Raw genomic sequence first — 17,425 nt, 5'->3', positions numbered from 1 at the left:
TATTTGAGTTTTCTGGGTTTAAAGAAAAATTGTTGGTGTCAATATTAAAAAAAATAAAATTGGGTTTATATTTTTTTTAATAAAAAAAATAACAAACTATTAAAAACTCACTACATAAAATAGAGGGATCGGGGTTTGAATCTAGATCATAGTATCTGATATTAACACTTTCACTATTTTTGTCAGTTGAGCTATAATTTGAGGACAATTGGATTTATGTTTTGAAAATTCGATAATTAGTTTTTTTTTTTGTTTTGTTTTTGTAAGTAGCTTAATAGTTAGAAATTCCACATTTTAATGTGAATAAATGGATGTCCGCAGTTCGTATTCCGACTCTTATATATACAATGCAATGTTTTTATTAACTGAGCTAAGTTCACGAGACCGATGTTTAATTTTTATAAAAAACAATACTGAGTTTTTTTATGGAAACTTATTAATTTATGTTTTTTAAACGTAGACAATAATACTAATTTTAAATTTCAAGTGAATTAAAATAAAGAAAAAAGTAAAGCTCAAATAAAAGGAAAAAAATATCACACTGATGACTCACAATAAGATCTATAAACCCTCTTAATCTAACGGTATTTAACAGTTGCTCATTGTATGCACTGGTGAGAGATATGAGATGATCTCTCACCCTAGCATGAGCCCAAAACCAATACTAGTACTTGTTTACTCATCCAAGTCGTCGTCATCATCATCATCAAGTATATATGTTTGTAGAGCAACACTTGCTTGGGCACAAGCTTTTGAGCACAAAATTTGGGCACACTCACACAAACTAAAAAAATTTTAAAAAAAATAAAGTTGTCATATCACTTTAACCAATTTTACTTTATTTTTATTAAAATTTTATGAGTGTGCCTAACAAGTACTCCTCTAGTCTCATATATAAGCAACTTTTTCACTTTTTAGATTCATTCAATAATTGATGTATCTGGACCAAAAAATGACCAGATACATCAATTATTGAATGAATCTAAAAAGTAAAAAATTGCTTATATATGAGACTAGAGGGAGTATAATTTAGGCTTGTGCCCATAGAAGTATTTCTCATGTTTGTAACTTAAAAAAATAAAATAAATAAATAAAAAAACATCAACTGAAGTGAAAGTGAAACACAAAGTACACACACACATGTAAGTGACTTTGGTACTAAAGAAAACAAAATAAAAAGGCTACTCGCACAAAGTACACCCGGAAGTTACTAAGACTACCCACAATGGTAGTGTTGAATGTATATTCAACAGCAATATACAAGTTGAAACCATTGGAGCTCTATGTTGAATCCTAGGTGGATGAAAGAGGTGTTGAAAATTTTCAACTCAGTTGAAACTGACGCGGGGGGCCAGCTGGCGCGATTTCATTTGCCAATCCAGGCGCGTGTGGCACACGCGCAGACAAAGGAGAGTGGCCGTCAGTGGACGCAGAGAGAGAAAGCTCCTTTGGATAAAGCAGACCACGTGGCTGCTTGTGATTGGTCCGGTGGATTTTTATGATTTTTATCCTTTGAACTCAATTATTTCGTTGAAAATTAATTTTTTAATTTTTAATTTTTATACCAAAATTCGTGATTTTTTTTTCTCTACAAATAGAGACTTGGTTCATTTCATTTGGACACAGAAAAAAAAACCAAATTTTACACTATCTTAATCTATTATTTACCTTCTAATTAGTCTTTCTTTTGAAGTTTTAATCTTTTTTTTAGTGAAATGGATCCCAACAATTCTTCTAATTATCCCAACAATTCTCAAAATCCCAACAATTCTCAAAATCCCAACAATTATCAAAACTCCAACAATTATCAAAACCCCAATAATTATCAAAATCCCAACAATTATCAAAATTCAAATCAATTTTTCAATCAACATCCTCAAAACACACCTAATTTTGGTTTAGCACCAAATTTCATCGTATTAATTATGTAACTTGTGTGTTGTATTGCATTTTAAGTTAATTTGTATCGTATTAATTACGTTATTTGTATGATGTATTGCATTTTAAATTAAGAAAATAAAAAAAAAATATTTAAATAAATTTTGTTAAGTGTATTATTTTAATTTAATTTTAATCGATAATTATAATGTTATTTAATCATAAAAACAAAAATTAAAATTTAAATAAGAATATGAAATAGAAAGTGGTGGGGTAGAGAAAGTGGTGGGGTATGGTGTTGAATATAAAAACCATTGGAGAGGGTAAAAGTTGAATGTGTGTTGAATGATTAGGTGGAAGAAAGAGAAAATGATGTGGAGTGAAAAAGTGGGTGTTGAATATAAAATGGTGTTGAGACCATTGTGGGTAGTCTAAGTTGTTACTTTGACTTTGGCAAATCAAGCCACTCGCTCGCACGCACTTTCTTCTCTTCTCTTCCTTATGACCAACCAAATCGGTAATCTCCATCTTTCTTTTTAATTAATCATCTTTCCAAATTTCAATCTTGTTTTATCGATCGGTGAATGAAACAATATCAATTTTCTTTTGTTCTTCTTTAATTCATCTGTTCCAGTTTTTTTTTATAATTTTATTATTCTAATTTTTGTAGATCTGGATCGAGAGAGAGATATGTATCAAAACATAACCTGTGGGTGGAAATTAAAGAGGCGATTTTTCAAGATATGTATCAAAACCAATACTTGTTTTACGGGATCCAAGTCATCATCATCATCAAGTATGTTTGTAATTTTCCTTTACCATTTATCAATTGTATTATTATTATAATATGTCACTGGATTTGGTGTTTTGTTATTCATTCATTCTTTAATTTTTCGAATAATAATCTTCTATTTATTCGCCTGTGGTCATTTTGCATCTCCCCCTTTTGCACAATATGAAGATCCGGATGGATGAGATCCACAGCCAAGTTTAAAAAACTGAAAAGGTAAATTCTGTCATATTTATTTATAGTCATGAGATCTTTTACCTCTTCCAATTCCAAATACACCAAGGATTTATTATAAAATTCCATGATGATGTATGTATGTATGTATGTATGTATGTATGTATGTATGTATGTATGTATGTACAGTATGGTGATTGGTATTGTAGGCAATCCCTTGGTTAGTCGCGGGCTGGGGTGATTAGAGAAATATAAGGCATGCTGCCAATGAATAAAAGGGGCTGAGAGGGAGGGAGACATGACTAGTCATTAGTTAATGAATTTCGGTGTTAGGGCAGGAAAGTTGTAGACCCTCAAGTTTATGCAGAATTCCAATTAACTAGATTTTCCCTATTCCTTATAATAAGATACCTGGTGCCTATTAATTGCTATCAGAGTGACAACTCATATCGGCCAAGAAATCTGGATTTATTCATGTTTTTAAATATAAATGATGGAGATTATTTTTGTCTGATATTTTTTTAATTTTTATCATAGCAGTTCTAGATATTTTTCATTATAATCTGGCAATGGTGACTGGATCACGACGGTCCCCTTATCCAACACTTTTAAATATGATTGCATTTTTATCCTTCCAACAAATTTGACCAAGGTTGGAGTTGTATGGCTGTCCTTGTTTTGGACAGTCTTTGGAAACCTACTGGAAATAATCAAATGCCAGCAAATAGTTCTTGGAAGTATGCAATTCAGAGTATTTTACACAACCCTTTTCCACGAGGACAAGGTAATAGGGGATAGTATTAATAGGTACTTCCATGGTCATATAGCAAGTTATTTTAGGTTGGGATGATTAGAGAAATAAGTAATGCTGCTTATAAATAAGAAGATGGGTTGAGAGGGAAAAATGGCTAGTCATTTCTGCGGGCTTTAGGGTAAAAGAAGGTTGCAGACCCTTCAAGTTCTGCAGCATAGTAATTAAGGGGTCTTTCTTTACTCTTTGCAACAAGATCGCCGGTTCCTATCATGTTTTCACACACGCACCGAGGATCTTATACATGATCGATTCATAAGGCTTTTCCAACACTAAACTAGCAAATAGCAAGTTGGTAAAAATGTGTTGGCTGTTTTCTGAGTTCCTTAGTAATGATGTGTTCATTGTTTTCTTTATATGTCAATTTATCTATATTGATGTTGCAGGTGTAATGATGTTGCTGCAATAGATATCAACATGGGATGCCCCAGGGCATTTTCTTTGAGTGGTGGGATGGGTGCTGCTTGTTGTCCAAACCCGAGCTTATCAGTGACGCAAGTCTAATAGTTTATCGTTGCTTTGGTTGTGGTAAGATACTGGATTTGGGCCTAAGCCCAACATCTGTGCTGAACATGAAGTTAGAGTGGAATGCTGATATGGGTAGTTTGTTTGTTAATAAGGAAATTATAGGGAGAGTAGGGGGGAGAGAAGGAAGTAATACATTCACTTTCGTACTATTTTGTTCTTGGGTTCCTATTAATTTTGCAACATGTTTGAATACTTCCTCTTTAAAACATGATACAGTGGAGCTTGCCAGGCGAATTGAGAAAACTGGTGTTGATGCTATTGCAGTTCATGGAAGGTAATCTCCAAATTTGTTTATTTTTTCAGGACCTTTCCAAATTAAGGGGAAACAACCACATGGTTGTTTTAACTTTATAAGAGCTCATTTTCAAATCACTTAACAAAACCAATGAACGAGCATCATCCTACTATCCTTCAAAAAAAAAAAAAGCATCATCCTACTAGTTGGTTTACGTAGATCAATGTTTTAAAGAATTCACCCAAATTTTGTTGAACATTACATAGCTGAGTTAACTGTTCTCAAATCGGTCAAAGTAGGATTAGTAATTTCCAGATATGTTAACTTTTCAGACAGCTAAGTTATTCCAAATAACTACAACATGCCAAACTATTGGCACATTTTTGTTAGAATATCTACATAATGATGCGTAATAAATTAGTACACACACACATAAAAATTTATATTCATAATTGGGGTAATTATGTTACCTTTTTAGAATATTGGCTTAGCTTGTGTTATCAATATGGCGGTTCGTGTCGCGGAAAATGAAAGAAAGTAAAAAATCCACTATGTCATATGGCGGTTAGTTTTGTGGGCAAAAGCAGAAGTGGCATAACGGTTAAAATAAATCTGTTCCAAATATAAAAATTAAAGCTGTATGCAAATAAAATAAAATAAGTTGCATAAGAATGAAAGGTGTAGCCACAATTGCGGCAGTCCGCGGCGGGTCTGTGTAGCAGCCACATGCCCACGTAGACAAACAAACAATACACCGCTAAGTTAGATCATGACTTTATTAACCGTCTATCTTTGTTGCTTTAAAATCTGCCTCATGTTTTTGTTTTAATCTATTTACAGATATGTCTTAGATAGGCCCAGAGATCCGGCAAAGTGGAGTGGAATTGCCGATGTTGTGTCAGCACTATCTATTCCAGTTATAGCAAATGGTGATGTCTTTGAGTATGACGATTTCCAACGCATTAAATCTGCTACAGGTATCTGATTTTTTTTCTCTTCAAGATTTTAGCAATTTTCAGTTATTTATTAAATTGTAGAGACTATTCCATGAAACAAACTTGTCTGAGTATTTTTTTAACATAAATTTCAGAAGTATGAGTTGTCTTTTCCTTACTTCATGTTCTGTTGCAACCTAATCTCTGTCCTTGTTAATGAGTTCTTCAATGAAGGTGGGTTCGGAAGCAAAACCCCAAGATCAGGAGTTGTTTATACCATATGAGAATTGAAAATTATTTGATAATCTGGATTACAAGCTTGAATCATGATATATGAGCTAAGCCAAAAATATGCTAATCGGGAACTAAGGAAATAAACCTGCAGCTTTGCTTTATCGTCATCGTGTCTTTCAGCTTTTTAATAATGTTGTCCTAAACAGGTCTTTGATGCCAAGAAGTCATCGTACAATGTGAGCGATGTCGTAGCAAAATTGATCGACATTTCAAGAAAAAATCTTGAAACTGAAGTAGCAGACTGTCATTCAGATTCAATGAAGGTAGAAGGAAATATCAGCGAGCTTAGTAAGAAAATCATGGTAAGTTAGCTCTCTATCAGTAAAAAAAAAATTTGTATCACTTTATTTCAAATGTAAATAATAATTGTAAACAAATTTGTTTCAGGCTTCGATTAATGAAGCTACAATTGAACCTTACGGAATAAAATGTCTTCGTCACAAAAGTGAGCACTACCAAATCAATGTTTATTTATTTATTTATTTATTATTTACGATACATATTAACTTATTTTGATTGTATTTGGTAGTGAATTGCCACCCAAGGGAAAAGAAAGAGGGTAGCAAAGTAATTGAAGAAGAAGAAAAACATACAACAAAAATTAGTAAGTATTGAAACATGTTTACTTTGGTTAACATCATGTGACATAAACTGATAGTTTTTGTAATGTATAGGTGTTATCTCTTCTCCTATTGAAGAGGGAAAAGAAGAGATCAGACACGCATATACTTTTAACAAAAGGATTCGTTACAAAGTAGATTGGCTGTTTGAGGATATGACTGCAATTTTTTTAAGGGCAGCAGCTATAGAACTTCATATCAATGACAGGAAGATGATTCCCTATGACATTGAAATATTGATTTATATTTCAAGCATGTTAAGCTCTAAATATGGTGGAAAGGAAATGTCACACCTTGGAGGCATCTGGTGGGATTTTGAAAATTTAGGGCTGGACAAAGATGTAACACTTGAAAAGATGAAGCAAGTGTTAAAAGCAAAATTGGAAGACAAAAATGTTATCAAAGTTTGGGAAGACTTGCCTCCGATTGAGGTTTATTCAAACCCTAAGTACTGCAAGAGATTTTTAGACAAGTGGATTGAAGGTTTTAACTACAACCCAACTCCAAAGGGGAACAATGAGGCTGATTATGAAATCTTAAAGGATATAATATTTTGGCGCCTGAAAGTGAAATGGAATGCTGAAAGATGTACGTTATGCCAAATTTTAATGTCATGGGCAATAAGAGTGATGATAAAGAGGGTACAAAAAACCATGTTGGTTAATATGATAAAAGACATGGTTTCAGATGAAGAAGTATTTGAGGAACTTTGGGTTGATGTGCAAAATCTAGTTGAAACCAGAGCAAGTCCCGGCAGTTATGTGGCCCTATTTTCTGAGGACAAGATTAACAAACGCCTATTGCATTATTTGAGAACACTAGGTTACAAGATAGTTCTCATGAGTCGTCCAAGAAAAAATCAACTACAAAATGAAGCTTCTGTGCGTATTACCTGGGATGGGTTTAAGTAAAAAAGATTATGTACCTGGGATGGGTTTAAGTAAAAAAGATTATGAAAAGTGAGTTTCCAGTCACTATCATGATGAAAAATAAGCACATATATTGTTGTAAATATGCAGATTTCTCTAAGGATAGAATGGTGTCTTCAATTATTAGGAAAATAAAATATATAACTATTAGAGTATATTGTATTTCCTTAGTTCCCGATTAGCATATTTTTGGCTTAGCTCATATATCATGATTCAAGCTTGTAATCCAGATTATCAAATAATTTTCAAAAGCTCAATTCTCATATGGTATAAACAACTCCTGATCTTGGGGTTTTGCTTCCGAACCCACCTTCATTGAAGAACTCATTAACAAGGACAGAGATTAGGTTGCAACAGAACATGAAGTAAGGAAAAGACAACTCATACTTCTGAAATTTATGTTAAAAAAATACTCAGACAAGTTTGTTTCATGGAATAGTCTCTACAATTTAATAAATAACTGAAAATTGCTAAAATCTTGAAGAGAAAAAAAATCAGATACCTGTAGCAGATTTAATGCGTTGGAAATCGTCATACTCAAAGACATCACCATTTGCTATAACTGGAATAGATAGTGCTGACACAACATCGGCAATTCCACTCCACTTTGCCGGATCTCTGGGCCTATCTAAGACATATCTGTAAATAGATTAAAACAAAAACATGAGGCAGATTTTAAAGCAACAAAGATAGACGGTTAATAAAGTCATGATCTAACTTAGCGGTGTATTGTTTGTTTGTCTACGTGGGCATGTGGCTGCTACACAGACCCGCCGCGGACTGCCGCGATTGTGGCTACACCTTTCATTCTTATGCAACTTATTTTATTTGCATACAGCTTTAATTTTTATATTTGGAACAGATTTATTTTAACCGTTATGCCACTTCTGCTTTTGCCCACAAAACTAACCGCCATATGACATAGTGGATTTTTTACTTTCTTTCATTTTCCGCGACACGAACCGCCATATTGATAACACAAGCTAAGCCAATATTCTAAAAAGGTAACATAATTACCCCAATTATGAATATAAATTTTTATATGTGTGTGTACTAATTTATTACGCATCATTATGTAGATATTCTAACAAAAATGTGCCAATAGTTTGGCATGTTGTAGTTATTTGGAATAACTTAGCTGTCTGAAAAGTTAACATATCTGGAAATTACTAATCCTACTTTGACCGATTTGAGAACAGTTAACTCAGCTATGTAATGTTCAACAAAATTTGGGTGAATTCTTTAAAACATTGATCTACGTAAACCAACTAGTAGGATGATGCTTTTTTTTTTTTTTGAAGGATAGTAGGATGATGCTCGTTCATTGGTTTTGTTAAGTGATTTGAAAATGAGCTCTTATAAAGTTAAAACAACCATGTGGTTGTTTCCCCTTAATTTGGAAAGGTCCTGAAAAAATAAACAAATTTGGAGATTACCTTCCATGAACTGCAATAGCATCAACACCAGTTTTCTCAATTCGCCTGGCAAGCTCCACTGTATCATGTTTTAAAGAGGAAGTATTCAAACATGTTGCAAAATTAATAGGAACCCAAGAACAAAATAGTACGAAAGTGAATGTATTACTTCCTTCTCTCCCCCCTACTCTCCCTATAATTTCCTTATTAACAAACAAACTACCCATATCAGCATTCCACTCTAACTTCATGTTCAGCACAGATGTTGGGCTTAGGCCCAAATCCAGTATCTTACCACAACCAAAGCAACGATAAACTATTAGACTTGCGTCACTGATAAGCTCGGGTTTGGACAACAAGCAGCACCCATCCCACCACTCAAAGAAAATGCCCTGGGGCATCCCATGTTGATATCTATTGCAGCAACATCATTACACCTGCAACATCAATATAGATAAATTAACATATAAAGAAAACAATGAACACATCATTACTAAGGAACTCAGAAAACAGCCAACACATTTTTACCAACTTGCTATTTGCTAGTTTAGTGTTGGAAAAGCCTTATGAATCGATCATGTATAAGATCCTCGGTGCGTGTGTGAAAACATGATAGGAACCGGCGATCTTGTTGCAAAGAGTAAAGAAAGACCCCTTAATTACTATGCTGCAGAACTTGAAGGGTCTGCAACCTTCTTTTACCCTAAAGCCCGCAGAAATGACTAGCCATTTTTCCCTCTCAACCCATCTTCTTATTTATAAGCAGCATTACTTATTTCTCTAATCATCCCAACCTAAAATAACTTGCTATATGACCATGGAAGTACCTATTAATACTATCCCCTATTACCTTGTCCTCGTGGAAAAGGGTTGTGTAAAATACTCTGAATTGCATACTTCCAAGAACTATTTGCTGGCATTTGATTATTTCCAGTAGGTTTCCAAAGACTGTCCAAAACAAGGACAGCCATACAACTCCAACCTTGGTCAAATTTGTTGGAAGGATAAAAATGCAATCATATTTAAAAGTGTTGGATAAGGGGACCGTCGTGATCCAGTCACCATTGCCAGATTATAATGAAAAATATCTAGAACTGCTATGATAAAAATTAAAAAAATATCAGACAAAAATAATCTCCATCATTTATATTTAAAAACATGAATAAATCCAGATTTCTTGGCCGATATGAGTTGTCACTCTGATAGCAATTAATAGGCACCAGGTATCTTATTATAAGGAATAGGGAAAATCTAGTTAATTGGAATTCTGCATAAACTTGAGGGTCTACAACTTTCCTGCCCTAACACCGAAATTCATTAACTAATGACTAGTCATGTCTCCCTCCCTCTCAGCCCTTTTATTCATTGGCAGCATGCCTTATATTTCTCTAATCACCCCAGCCCGCGACTAACCAAGGGATTGCCTACAATACCAATCACCATACTGTACATACATACATACATACATACATCATCATGGAATTTTATAATAAATCCTTGGTGTATTTGGAATTGGAAGAGGTAAAAGATCTCATGACTATAAATAAATATGACAGAATTTACCTTTTCAGTTTTTTAAACTTGGCTGTGGATCTCATCCATCCGGATCTTCATATTGTGCAAAAGGGGGAGATGCAAAATGACCACAGGCGAATAAATAGAAGATTATTATTCGAAAAATTAAAGAATGAATGAATAACAAAACACCAAATCCAGTGACATATTATAATAATAATACAATTGATAAATGGTAAAGGAAAATTACAAACATACTTGATGATGATGATGACTTGGATCCCGTAAAACAAGTATTGGTTTTGATACATATCTTGAAAAATCGCCTCTTTAATTTCCACCCACAGGTTATGTTTTGATACATATCTCTCTCTCTCTCGATTCAGATCTACAAAAATTAGAATAATAAAATTATAAAAATATTTATGACTTGTTCACCGTAAAAAATTTTAAAGGACTTGTGCACTGTAGACACTGCCATCAACTAATATACACAGTCCCAACTTCTTTAAGACATAATTGCACAGATTTCACATTTCAATCCATAAACACAATTTGTCCAATTTTAAAATAATATTTTGTTAGCTGAAAATGGGAATTAATCTAAGAAAGCTAATGAAGCTATTTTTCATTTGGATCACACAAATCCGGCCCAATTGTCCGACGAGTCCCTCCCGCTTTGTCATTCCTACATTTTTATCACTATTTCATTTTTTCGGTCAACCGTCCCAAAATTTCTTCAACCATATACTTCTTTCCTTATCAAAATATTTACGAGTGAAATTTCTAACCACTAACTATTTAAAAAAAAAAAAAAAAGAGTAGGACACTTACCCATTTAAATTTCTCACTTTTTGCAACTATTTGTGATTAAGCCAAAGCATCTTTCATTTTGTCTTTAAAGAAAACATTTCCTATTATATTTGACCAAATTGGTTTCAATTATTGCTACAAGATTAGAAATATTACACGACCACGAAAAACCACCAAACCACAATTATAACTTTATGTAATCAAGAAACTAAAAACAAATTAAGCAGAACAGAACATTCATTACAGTTGGCAGATATTATATAAGTTGGTTCATATAGACTATAGGTAATGTCATGCTGGATAAGAACACAATTTGATCCACTAACATTATATTTGAAATATCCTAGCTAAGTTTTCTTCTCAAACAAAGTATATGTCACTTGACATTGACATATATCAAAACTAATGTAATTAACTGCAGGGGAAGCATAGGTCATAGGGAAATAAAAACTCTGACAACAAAGAACCGGCATTCATATAAGAAACAACCTCTTGAAATCAAAATTCAAAACATATTCACAAAACACAAATCAGAAGGCATAAGTATCAAAAACTAATGATAAAGGCTAATTTCATAAATATTGCAAACAAGTAGGCCCTACAACTTGACAAAGAAAAGGAATGGTACCTAATGGTAGCACCTCCCTTGCCAATTATTCCACCACAAGAACCATTAGGAACAATGAGTCTCACATTTGTTTTTGGCTCAACGTCATTTGTCATCCTCACTATGAAGCTAATAATATAAGGCAAATTAAGCTCAGAAGCAAGCAAGCAATGCAAGACATATTTTATTCCACATTTCCACTAACTAATTAAATCAATATCAAGTGACTACCTCACTGAGCAACTTTGAATACGGCTCTTAGTATTTCATTGATTGCACCAGATACCATGATAATCCTATCAGTAATTCCAGGGAAGAATTCATTGTTGCGCGACAACTGGATTCGTGCTCCAGATTGTGACTGAAAATCAGTGATAGTTGAACCACCCTTTCCAATAACAGAACCAGCAGCAGAGTTTGATACCAGAAACCTAACATATGTTGGCTTTTCCACAGAATCTGAAAGAAGTAAACATAATGTAAAAATGATCACAAAGAATTAATTAAATACTGTTACATATTTAGAGACCAAAGTAGAACTGGTGTAGTTGGGAAAAGAAATGATTTGAATTTCATATTTTTACGTAAATAAGCATTCTGAAAATTGCCTAAAAAAAGCATTAAGAAAATTATATCATTGCATTCTCCAGCAACAACATAAACAAATGCAGAGTCCATGCATCAAATAACTGTTTTACCACGCAAGAAAGCAACAAAGTCCTAAGTTAATCACATGAAAGTGTGAATGTGGATGTGGATGTTGATTTGCCTCTCAGTAACAAGAAAGGTTAGTAAACATTTAAATTTGATAATTCCAAACAAGCATTCTATAGCATAATTCTGTTCTCCATAATTTATATCTAAGAAAAAATTGGCCCAGATTATGAAAATTGATGATGCTTCCCTTCAATAAACAGTAAGAAAAATAAAATCACAAGGCAAACTCAACCCTGAATTTTCCACTCCCAATTCTAAGTGGATACAGTGAAATTTTAGTTGCACGATAAACCTTATAAACTCATGTCAGGTCATCTCACATCTAATGTGGTACTCTTAACAAAACCCAAATTAACTCCAACATTTCTCAACATAAAAGCTTCTTTTAAAATTTCAAGTCCGTTGGATTCCCTGCACTCAACAGGCTTCCACATTCATGACCCAAAAGAACTTCCTTGGTTATCCCATATGCCATTCCAAAAGCAGAGCCAGCCTCTTAACCCTTTCCATTAGCCTGAACCTAATCAAACTCTATATGAGTAGCACTCCTACGCAATTTAATTGGCCATGACAGATTATACCAATACAATGAAAACTTAGAACCTGATATAAAACAGAAGCACACTCATCATAAATAGCAACCCAATCCCTCTTTGCACCATCTGATTTAGGATCAATTTTTTGAAGATATTCGACAATAACCTGGAGAGACAAAAGAAGACCCAGATATCAGTGTTTTATGAAATTCTGTAAGTCTTCAAAGGCTGGAAACCATATTATTAAACATCCGTCGTGCTATTTTTGCAGACTTGTCAATTTTTATAATCTTCTAAATATGTAAGTCAATTTTTGCAGGTTAATAAAAGTTATAAGATAAATCAAGGACAAGGTAATAAAATTATCAAAAAGTAATGTTACATATGCACACAGCAACAAGTTTAACACTGACCCTCAGATTTTTAAGATCAATATCAAAAAGATCCTTGAGACCAGGCCTTTGCACCTTGATAACAACCTCCTGTCCCCTTAACCTCGCACAGCAGAAATCTCAGCAATGGTACTCAACGAAAGACCATAGCGAGGAATCTCTGGGCTTTCACACAATTCAATCCTAGTCTTCATCTGAAAAACAAGCTTATATGGATGGTGTGTGCTCCGATAAGCACCAGAGCTGGGAGTCACAGTGAAAAAGGACATAACATAAACAAGTTCTTCCTCCAACATCCTCTGAAACAGATACAGCAACTGCTTCCGAAGAGTAGCTTGAATCTTTCCACCCTAAAAAATGGAACAAGAAACAACAACCAAAATATAAAACACAGTAGCTTGAATCTTTCCACCCTAAAAAATGGAACAAGAAACAACAACCAAAATATAAAACAAAGAACAAGTGAGTATATACTTCTCTGCTCTCTTGTGTATATGTGAAGTGTGAATGTATTTCCTTTTAGTACATGGTGATTTAGTATTTTACTTCTACTTCTTATCTTTATCAGTATCAGATCACTTTATATTGTATATACAATACTTGGAGATGCTTGAAAGTGGATATGCTCACTTTTTTAGATTGAAGTTTTATAACAACACAATATCTTATTAGAAAGAAATAGGTCCAAACCCCAATTACAAAGATAGAACACCGCAGAACTTTGGGGTATCTGCATCTGCTTATACCGAATGTCCCAGATCCTTTATTAAATAATAACAAGATATCACTCCCTCTCCACCCCTCCTCTTCTTATTTACAGGCAACATGCTTTATTTTTTTCTAATGATCTCAACCCAACTAAATAACCCTCGCATCAACAGTCCTTGGTTCTTATATACATTTAGCAAAGGAACAGTATATCAACAATCAACATGAATACAAGCAATTCATCAATTTACCAAAAATCAATCACAATGAAATATAAATCAACCATAAACAACCAATAAAACAAGAAGACGAACCTTAGAATCCAAAAGAACCATCTCAACAGCATTGACCTGATCAGCCCTCATATAACCAGTGACCTCCCAAATCCTTGAAACCCTAACCTTGAATCGCCAGGAAGTCCTCCCGGGAACCGCATCGCACAGAAAATCAAATCTACCAGCCATGGAAGAGAAATCAAAAACAAGCACAAGCAACACAAAGAGAAGAAAACAGATCGAAACGGAATGAGGAATGAAACGAAAATGAACCCGATACTTATAGCCAAAACAAACGGAAAGACGACAAAGGAAAAGCATACCTGCAATTCGGCCCTGACACAAATCGAAAGTTTTCTGGCAAAACTCTTTCCGCCGGATCCAGACGAGGCAAAAGGAGGGAGGGAAAAGCTTACACAAATCGAAAGCAAAAAAGGGAAGGAAGGAGACGAGGGAGAGCTCCACGCGAGCGTGAGAGACACGGAGAGCTATCGAGCGAAACAGAGCGTGAACGCCACCGTCTTCTGAGAGGCTTCGAAAGGCAAAATGGTTCCATTCCCTGGTAAGTATTATTGATGTGTTTGAACACTTTCATCTAAACACACTTTTCTTTGGAACTAAGTTGGTGTTAAGAACTCTCACATCAGATGTAATAAGTAAGAGTCAATCCTTATCTTACAAGTTGGTTTTGTAAGGATGAGTTCGGTCCAATATCCCAATTCTAAGATGGTATTAGAGTCTCTCCAAGATCCGTTAGGTTACCCACCATTTATATTCACGCAACAAGCCCAATAGTGTTGCGCGTGAGGGGTGTGTTAAGAAGTCTCACATCGGATGTGAGATGACTTGGATAAGGGTTTACAATTAAGAGGCAATTCTCACCTAACATGCCGGTTTTGTAAGATAAGTTAGTCCCAATACCGCAATTGTAAGAGTTGGAGCACAAAACTTGATTGGATCATTTTTAATTTCTTTGATTACTCTAAAATTTCCTTATTTCATCTACTAAGATTATGAAATTTTCTTCAATTAATTTGATTTTTTTTTTATTGACTGAATGAGTTTTGTTTCCTTCAATTATGAACTATATCACTAGTGAGAAATTAGACAATTCTGTATCATTATTGTTAATCTTAGGCTTATGCTTGTATATGCCTCTAACTGTTGATCAATCAATAATCATGAACTTTTTTACACAAGGCACAATAATTTCCCTTAGTTGTGAGTAGATGTGCATCTGTTGCAGTTTTAATCATGTCTTGTTTTGCATCTGAATTTGATGATGTCTTTAGCATGTCTTGTTGATCTAATGTAGTTTCAAGTGCAGGTGGAGGAATCATGTTATCAACACTTGAGGGTTGCACTACATGATCAACAATGTTATCTGTTGTACCCTTTGATGTTATGGTGTTTCCTAGGAACATTAACCTTAGGATTTTGACAGCAATCAGAGCCAAAACTGTAGCTGAGGGAACAAAAACAACATCAGGGACTGCATTCATGAATTTTAGTTGAGGTAATGTTGTTTGTCCTGTTCTTTTGGCCACCATTGCTGCTGGTGGTGCAACTATTGCAGTGATTATCATTGATTCATCTACTTTGTTTAGATTCACATTCTTATTCATGAAGTTTGTGAACATTTTCTTTCTGCATTCTTCATTGCATTCTTTCCATTGTTTGAAAATTTCCTGCATGATTGAAAACATGCAAGTGATTGTGTGTTGATGAAAATTTTACTGGTTTATGCTAAGTTTGAATGAAATTGTTCCGGTACACTAAAACATCACACATTGTTTTAGAATCGAGGTTACACATAAGACACAAAGTGGACAAAACCTCAGAAAAGCCTTGTAATGGACTTGAAATCCGAACATTGACACAGCACGAGGGCTGACAAACCCTTTAGCTCCTTAGCCTCGAATTGGAGGTTATTGCTCAGATACACCAAATAGCCACATTGCTAGCGAATTGAGACTACATGATGGTTTACATATAATATCCAAACTTGAGGTATTTTTTTGGTGTAAACCGGGTAATAGATTTGAGGTCTGAACATAAATCTTGAGAATATTTCTTCACTAAGGATAATTAAGGCTGCATACTTTTACCCTTCAAAGACTTCACTTCGTGGGAGCTTCCGGTCGCCCTTATTTAGAAGTTTGTGGTTTTTCATCCTGGTGTAAACCAGTTTTACACTATATATAGCGTAAACTAAAATTTAAAAGTATCTGAACTGTTAATGAAGCTTCACAAGATGCATGCAATTGAGTACAAATTGTATGAGAAGATAACTAACCTTTACATCCTTATATGATGGTGCATCATAATGCTTCCCAGGTAAAGCCATGTTGACAGTGCTGCATAAAAATTAATTCTTTGTTATGGTGATAATGCAAAAATCAAATTGCGAGATTGCATGTTATACATTTAACCATATTGAATTCTATAACGTTATAGTTGTGAAGTATCCATCGACTTTAATGACGACCAATCTACATCGATGAACCTGACCAACCATCTTTAGTAGGATCTCTTCTCTCAATCACGTTTCTTCAAGTATTAAACATTTTTTCTATTAGCTAGTTATGGATTCGGTCAAATTAGCGTATAATATCATAATCCACAATAGTCTTAATCACTCAAAGGCAATAAATTAAGAGGAGATTAAATTTTCATTGGAATTACATGCTTACTTGAAGGTATCAAGAATAGCAACATGGAATGTTTCAAACTCTTTGATATCTTTCTCAACAAATTGATTGTACAGTTTGTTCATTACCAAACTCAATATCTGGGAAGTTGACAATCCTATGATGCAAAATCAAAATGATAATAAAGCATTATTAATTAGTAGAAAAATAAGTATTTAATTTTATGAAAGGAAAACAAATTCAATATTAACCTTTTCCTCTCATTAAACTTGTGTTCATCCCCATAATGCTTTGTATGATTGTACAATTTGTACTTGAACAATATATAGAAGCAATCAACTATGATGATATCAAGAAATATTAGGGTGGTGGATTAAATTAAGGGTATCTCTAATTTCTGTTTTAAAGGAAAGAATTACTTTCTAGTTTCTATGCTTTAATTTAGTATAATATATCAAATCTTTTACTGTTTATTGGCCTGATTCTAGGCATGGAATAGCTTGTAACTGAAGCAAAAAAGTTATTTTTATTTTTTATTAAAAGTTCATTAATCCATGCATTCATACTTGCACTTTTGATCCTTCTTATTCACTTAGGACAAT

The 17,425-nt window shown here is 33.9% G+C and overlaps 3 protein-coding genes across 9 annotated transcripts; 1 reads left to right on the top strand and 2 right to left on the bottom strand.

Annotated features, from left to right (window-relative positions):
* Positions 1 to 694: 694 nt before the first annotated feature.
* Positions 695 to 7,408, top strand: LOC123890708. Of its 4 annotated transcripts, XM_045940366.1 has the most exons (8): positions 2,304 to 2,395; positions 2,549 to 2,674; positions 2,840 to 2,884; positions 4,040 to 4,181; positions 4,398 to 4,455; positions 5,257 to 5,393; positions 6,175 to 6,249; positions 6,320 to 7,408. In XM_045940366.1, the coding sequence occupies exons 4-8, from the start codon at positions 4,076 to 4,078 to the stop codon at positions 7,174 to 7,176; spliced, it is 1,233 nt and encodes a 410-aa protein (XP_045796322.1). In that variant the 5' UTR covers positions 2,304 to 2,395; positions 2,549 to 2,674; positions 2,840 to 2,884; positions 4,040 to 4,075; the 3' UTR covers positions 7,177 to 7,408. The 4 variants fall into 4 exon arrangements, with proteins under 4 accessions (XP_045796320.1, XP_045796322.1, XP_045796319.1 ...); XM_045940363.1 differs by having other exon boundaries at positions 4,040 to 4,455; XM_045940364.1 differs by lacking the exons at positions 2,304 to 2,395; positions 2,549 to 2,674 and adding an exon at positions 695 to 710 and having other exon boundaries at positions 4,040 to 4,455.
* Positions 7,409 to 7,688: 280 nt separating this feature from the next.
* LOC123890711 (tRNA-dihydrouridine(16) synthase-like) lies at positions 7,689 to 10,513 on the bottom strand. Of its 2 annotated transcripts, XM_045940369.1 has the most exons (5): positions 10,383 to 10,513; positions 10,173 to 10,217; positions 8,905 to 9,046; positions 8,631 to 8,688; positions 7,689 to 7,833 (listed from the first exon to the last, which is right to left on the bottom strand). In XM_045940369.1, exons 3-5 carry the CDS (start codon positions 9,008 to 9,010, stop codon positions 7,689 to 7,691), a joined length of 309 nt encoding a protein of 102 aa, XP_045796325.1. In that variant the 5' UTR covers positions 9,011 to 9,046; positions 10,173 to 10,217; positions 10,383 to 10,513. The 2 variants fall into 2 exon arrangements, with proteins under 2 accessions (XP_045796325.1, XP_045796324.1); XM_045940368.1 differs by lacking the exon at positions 10,383 to 10,513 and having other exon boundaries at positions 8,631 to 9,046; positions 10,173 to 10,371.
* Positions 10,514 to 11,349: 836 nt separating this feature from the next.
* Positions 11,350 to 17,208, bottom strand: LOC123890709. 3 transcript variants are annotated; one of them, XR_006802936.1, is made up of 6 exons: positions 14,496 to 14,772; positions 14,212 to 14,350; positions 13,211 to 13,539; positions 12,865 to 12,963; positions 11,776 to 12,003; positions 11,351 to 11,673 (listed from the first exon to the last, which is right to left on the bottom strand). XR_006802936.1 is itself a non-coding variant. In XM_045940367.1 (6 exons), exons 1-4 carry the CDS (start codon positions 17,106 to 17,108, stop codon positions 15,345 to 15,347), a joined length of 726 nt encoding a protein of 241 aa, XP_045796323.1. In that variant the 5' UTR covers positions 17,109 to 17,208; the 3' UTR covers positions 12,426 to 13,539; positions 14,212 to 14,350; positions 14,496 to 15,344. The 3 variants fall into 3 exon arrangements, 1 of the variants encoding a protein (XP_045796323.1); XM_045940367.1 differs by lacking the exons at positions 11,351 to 11,673; positions 11,776 to 12,003 and adding exons at positions 16,469 to 16,529; positions 16,866 to 16,980; positions 17,075 to 17,208 and having other exon boundaries at positions 12,426 to 13,539; positions 14,496 to 15,860; XR_006802935.1 differs by having other exon boundaries at positions 11,350 to 11,673; positions 11,776 to 12,963; positions 14,496 to 14,776.
* Between the last annotated feature and the right edge of the window lie 217 nt (positions 17,209 to 17,425).

The sequence above is a fragment of the Trifolium pratense genome, linkage group LG6 (genome assembly GCF_020283565.1).
Source record: "Trifolium pratense cultivar HEN17-A07 linkage group LG6, ARS_RC_1.1, whole genome shotgun sequence".
In the NCBI taxonomy this organism is placed as follows: domain Eukaryota; kingdom Viridiplantae; phylum Streptophyta; class Magnoliopsida; order Fabales; family Fabaceae; genus Trifolium; species Trifolium pratense.
Note: the sequence above shows the minus strand (reverse complement) of the source record. Positions and strands in the feature narration are given on the sequence as shown.

Coding starts and splice junctions, on each gene's coding strand:
- LOC123890708 (XM_045940364.1), top strand. CDS start 4,076: ATGCCCCAGGGCATTTTCTTTGAGTGGTGGGATGGGTGCTGCTTGTTG. Junction 4,456..5,256: donor GCTATTGCAGTTCATGGAAG/GTAATCTCCAAA, acceptor ATCTATTTACAG/ATATGTCTTAGATAGGCCCA. Junction 6,250..6,319: donor AAAACATACAACAAAAATTA/GTAAGTATTGAA, acceptor TGTAATGTATAG/GTGTTATCTCTTCTCCTATT.
- LOC123890711 (XM_045940368.1), bottom strand. CDS start 9,010: ATGCCCCAGGGCATTTTCTTTGAGTGGTGGGATGGGTGCTGCTTGTTG. Junction 7,834..8,630: donor GCTATTGCAGTTCATGGAAG/GTAATCTCCAAA, acceptor ATCTATTTACAG/ATATGTCTTAGATAGGCCCA.
- LOC123890709 (XM_045940367.1), bottom strand. CDS start 17,108: ATGGGGATGAACACAAGTTTAATGAGAGGAAAAG. Junction 16,981..17,074: donor AAGTTTAATGAGAGGAAAAG/GTTAATATTGAA, acceptor TTTGCATCATAG/GATTGTCAACTTCCCAGATA. Junction 16,530..16,865: donor GCTATTCTTGATACCTTCAA/GTAAGCATGTAA, acceptor ATTTTTATGCAG/CACTGTCAACATGGCTTTAC.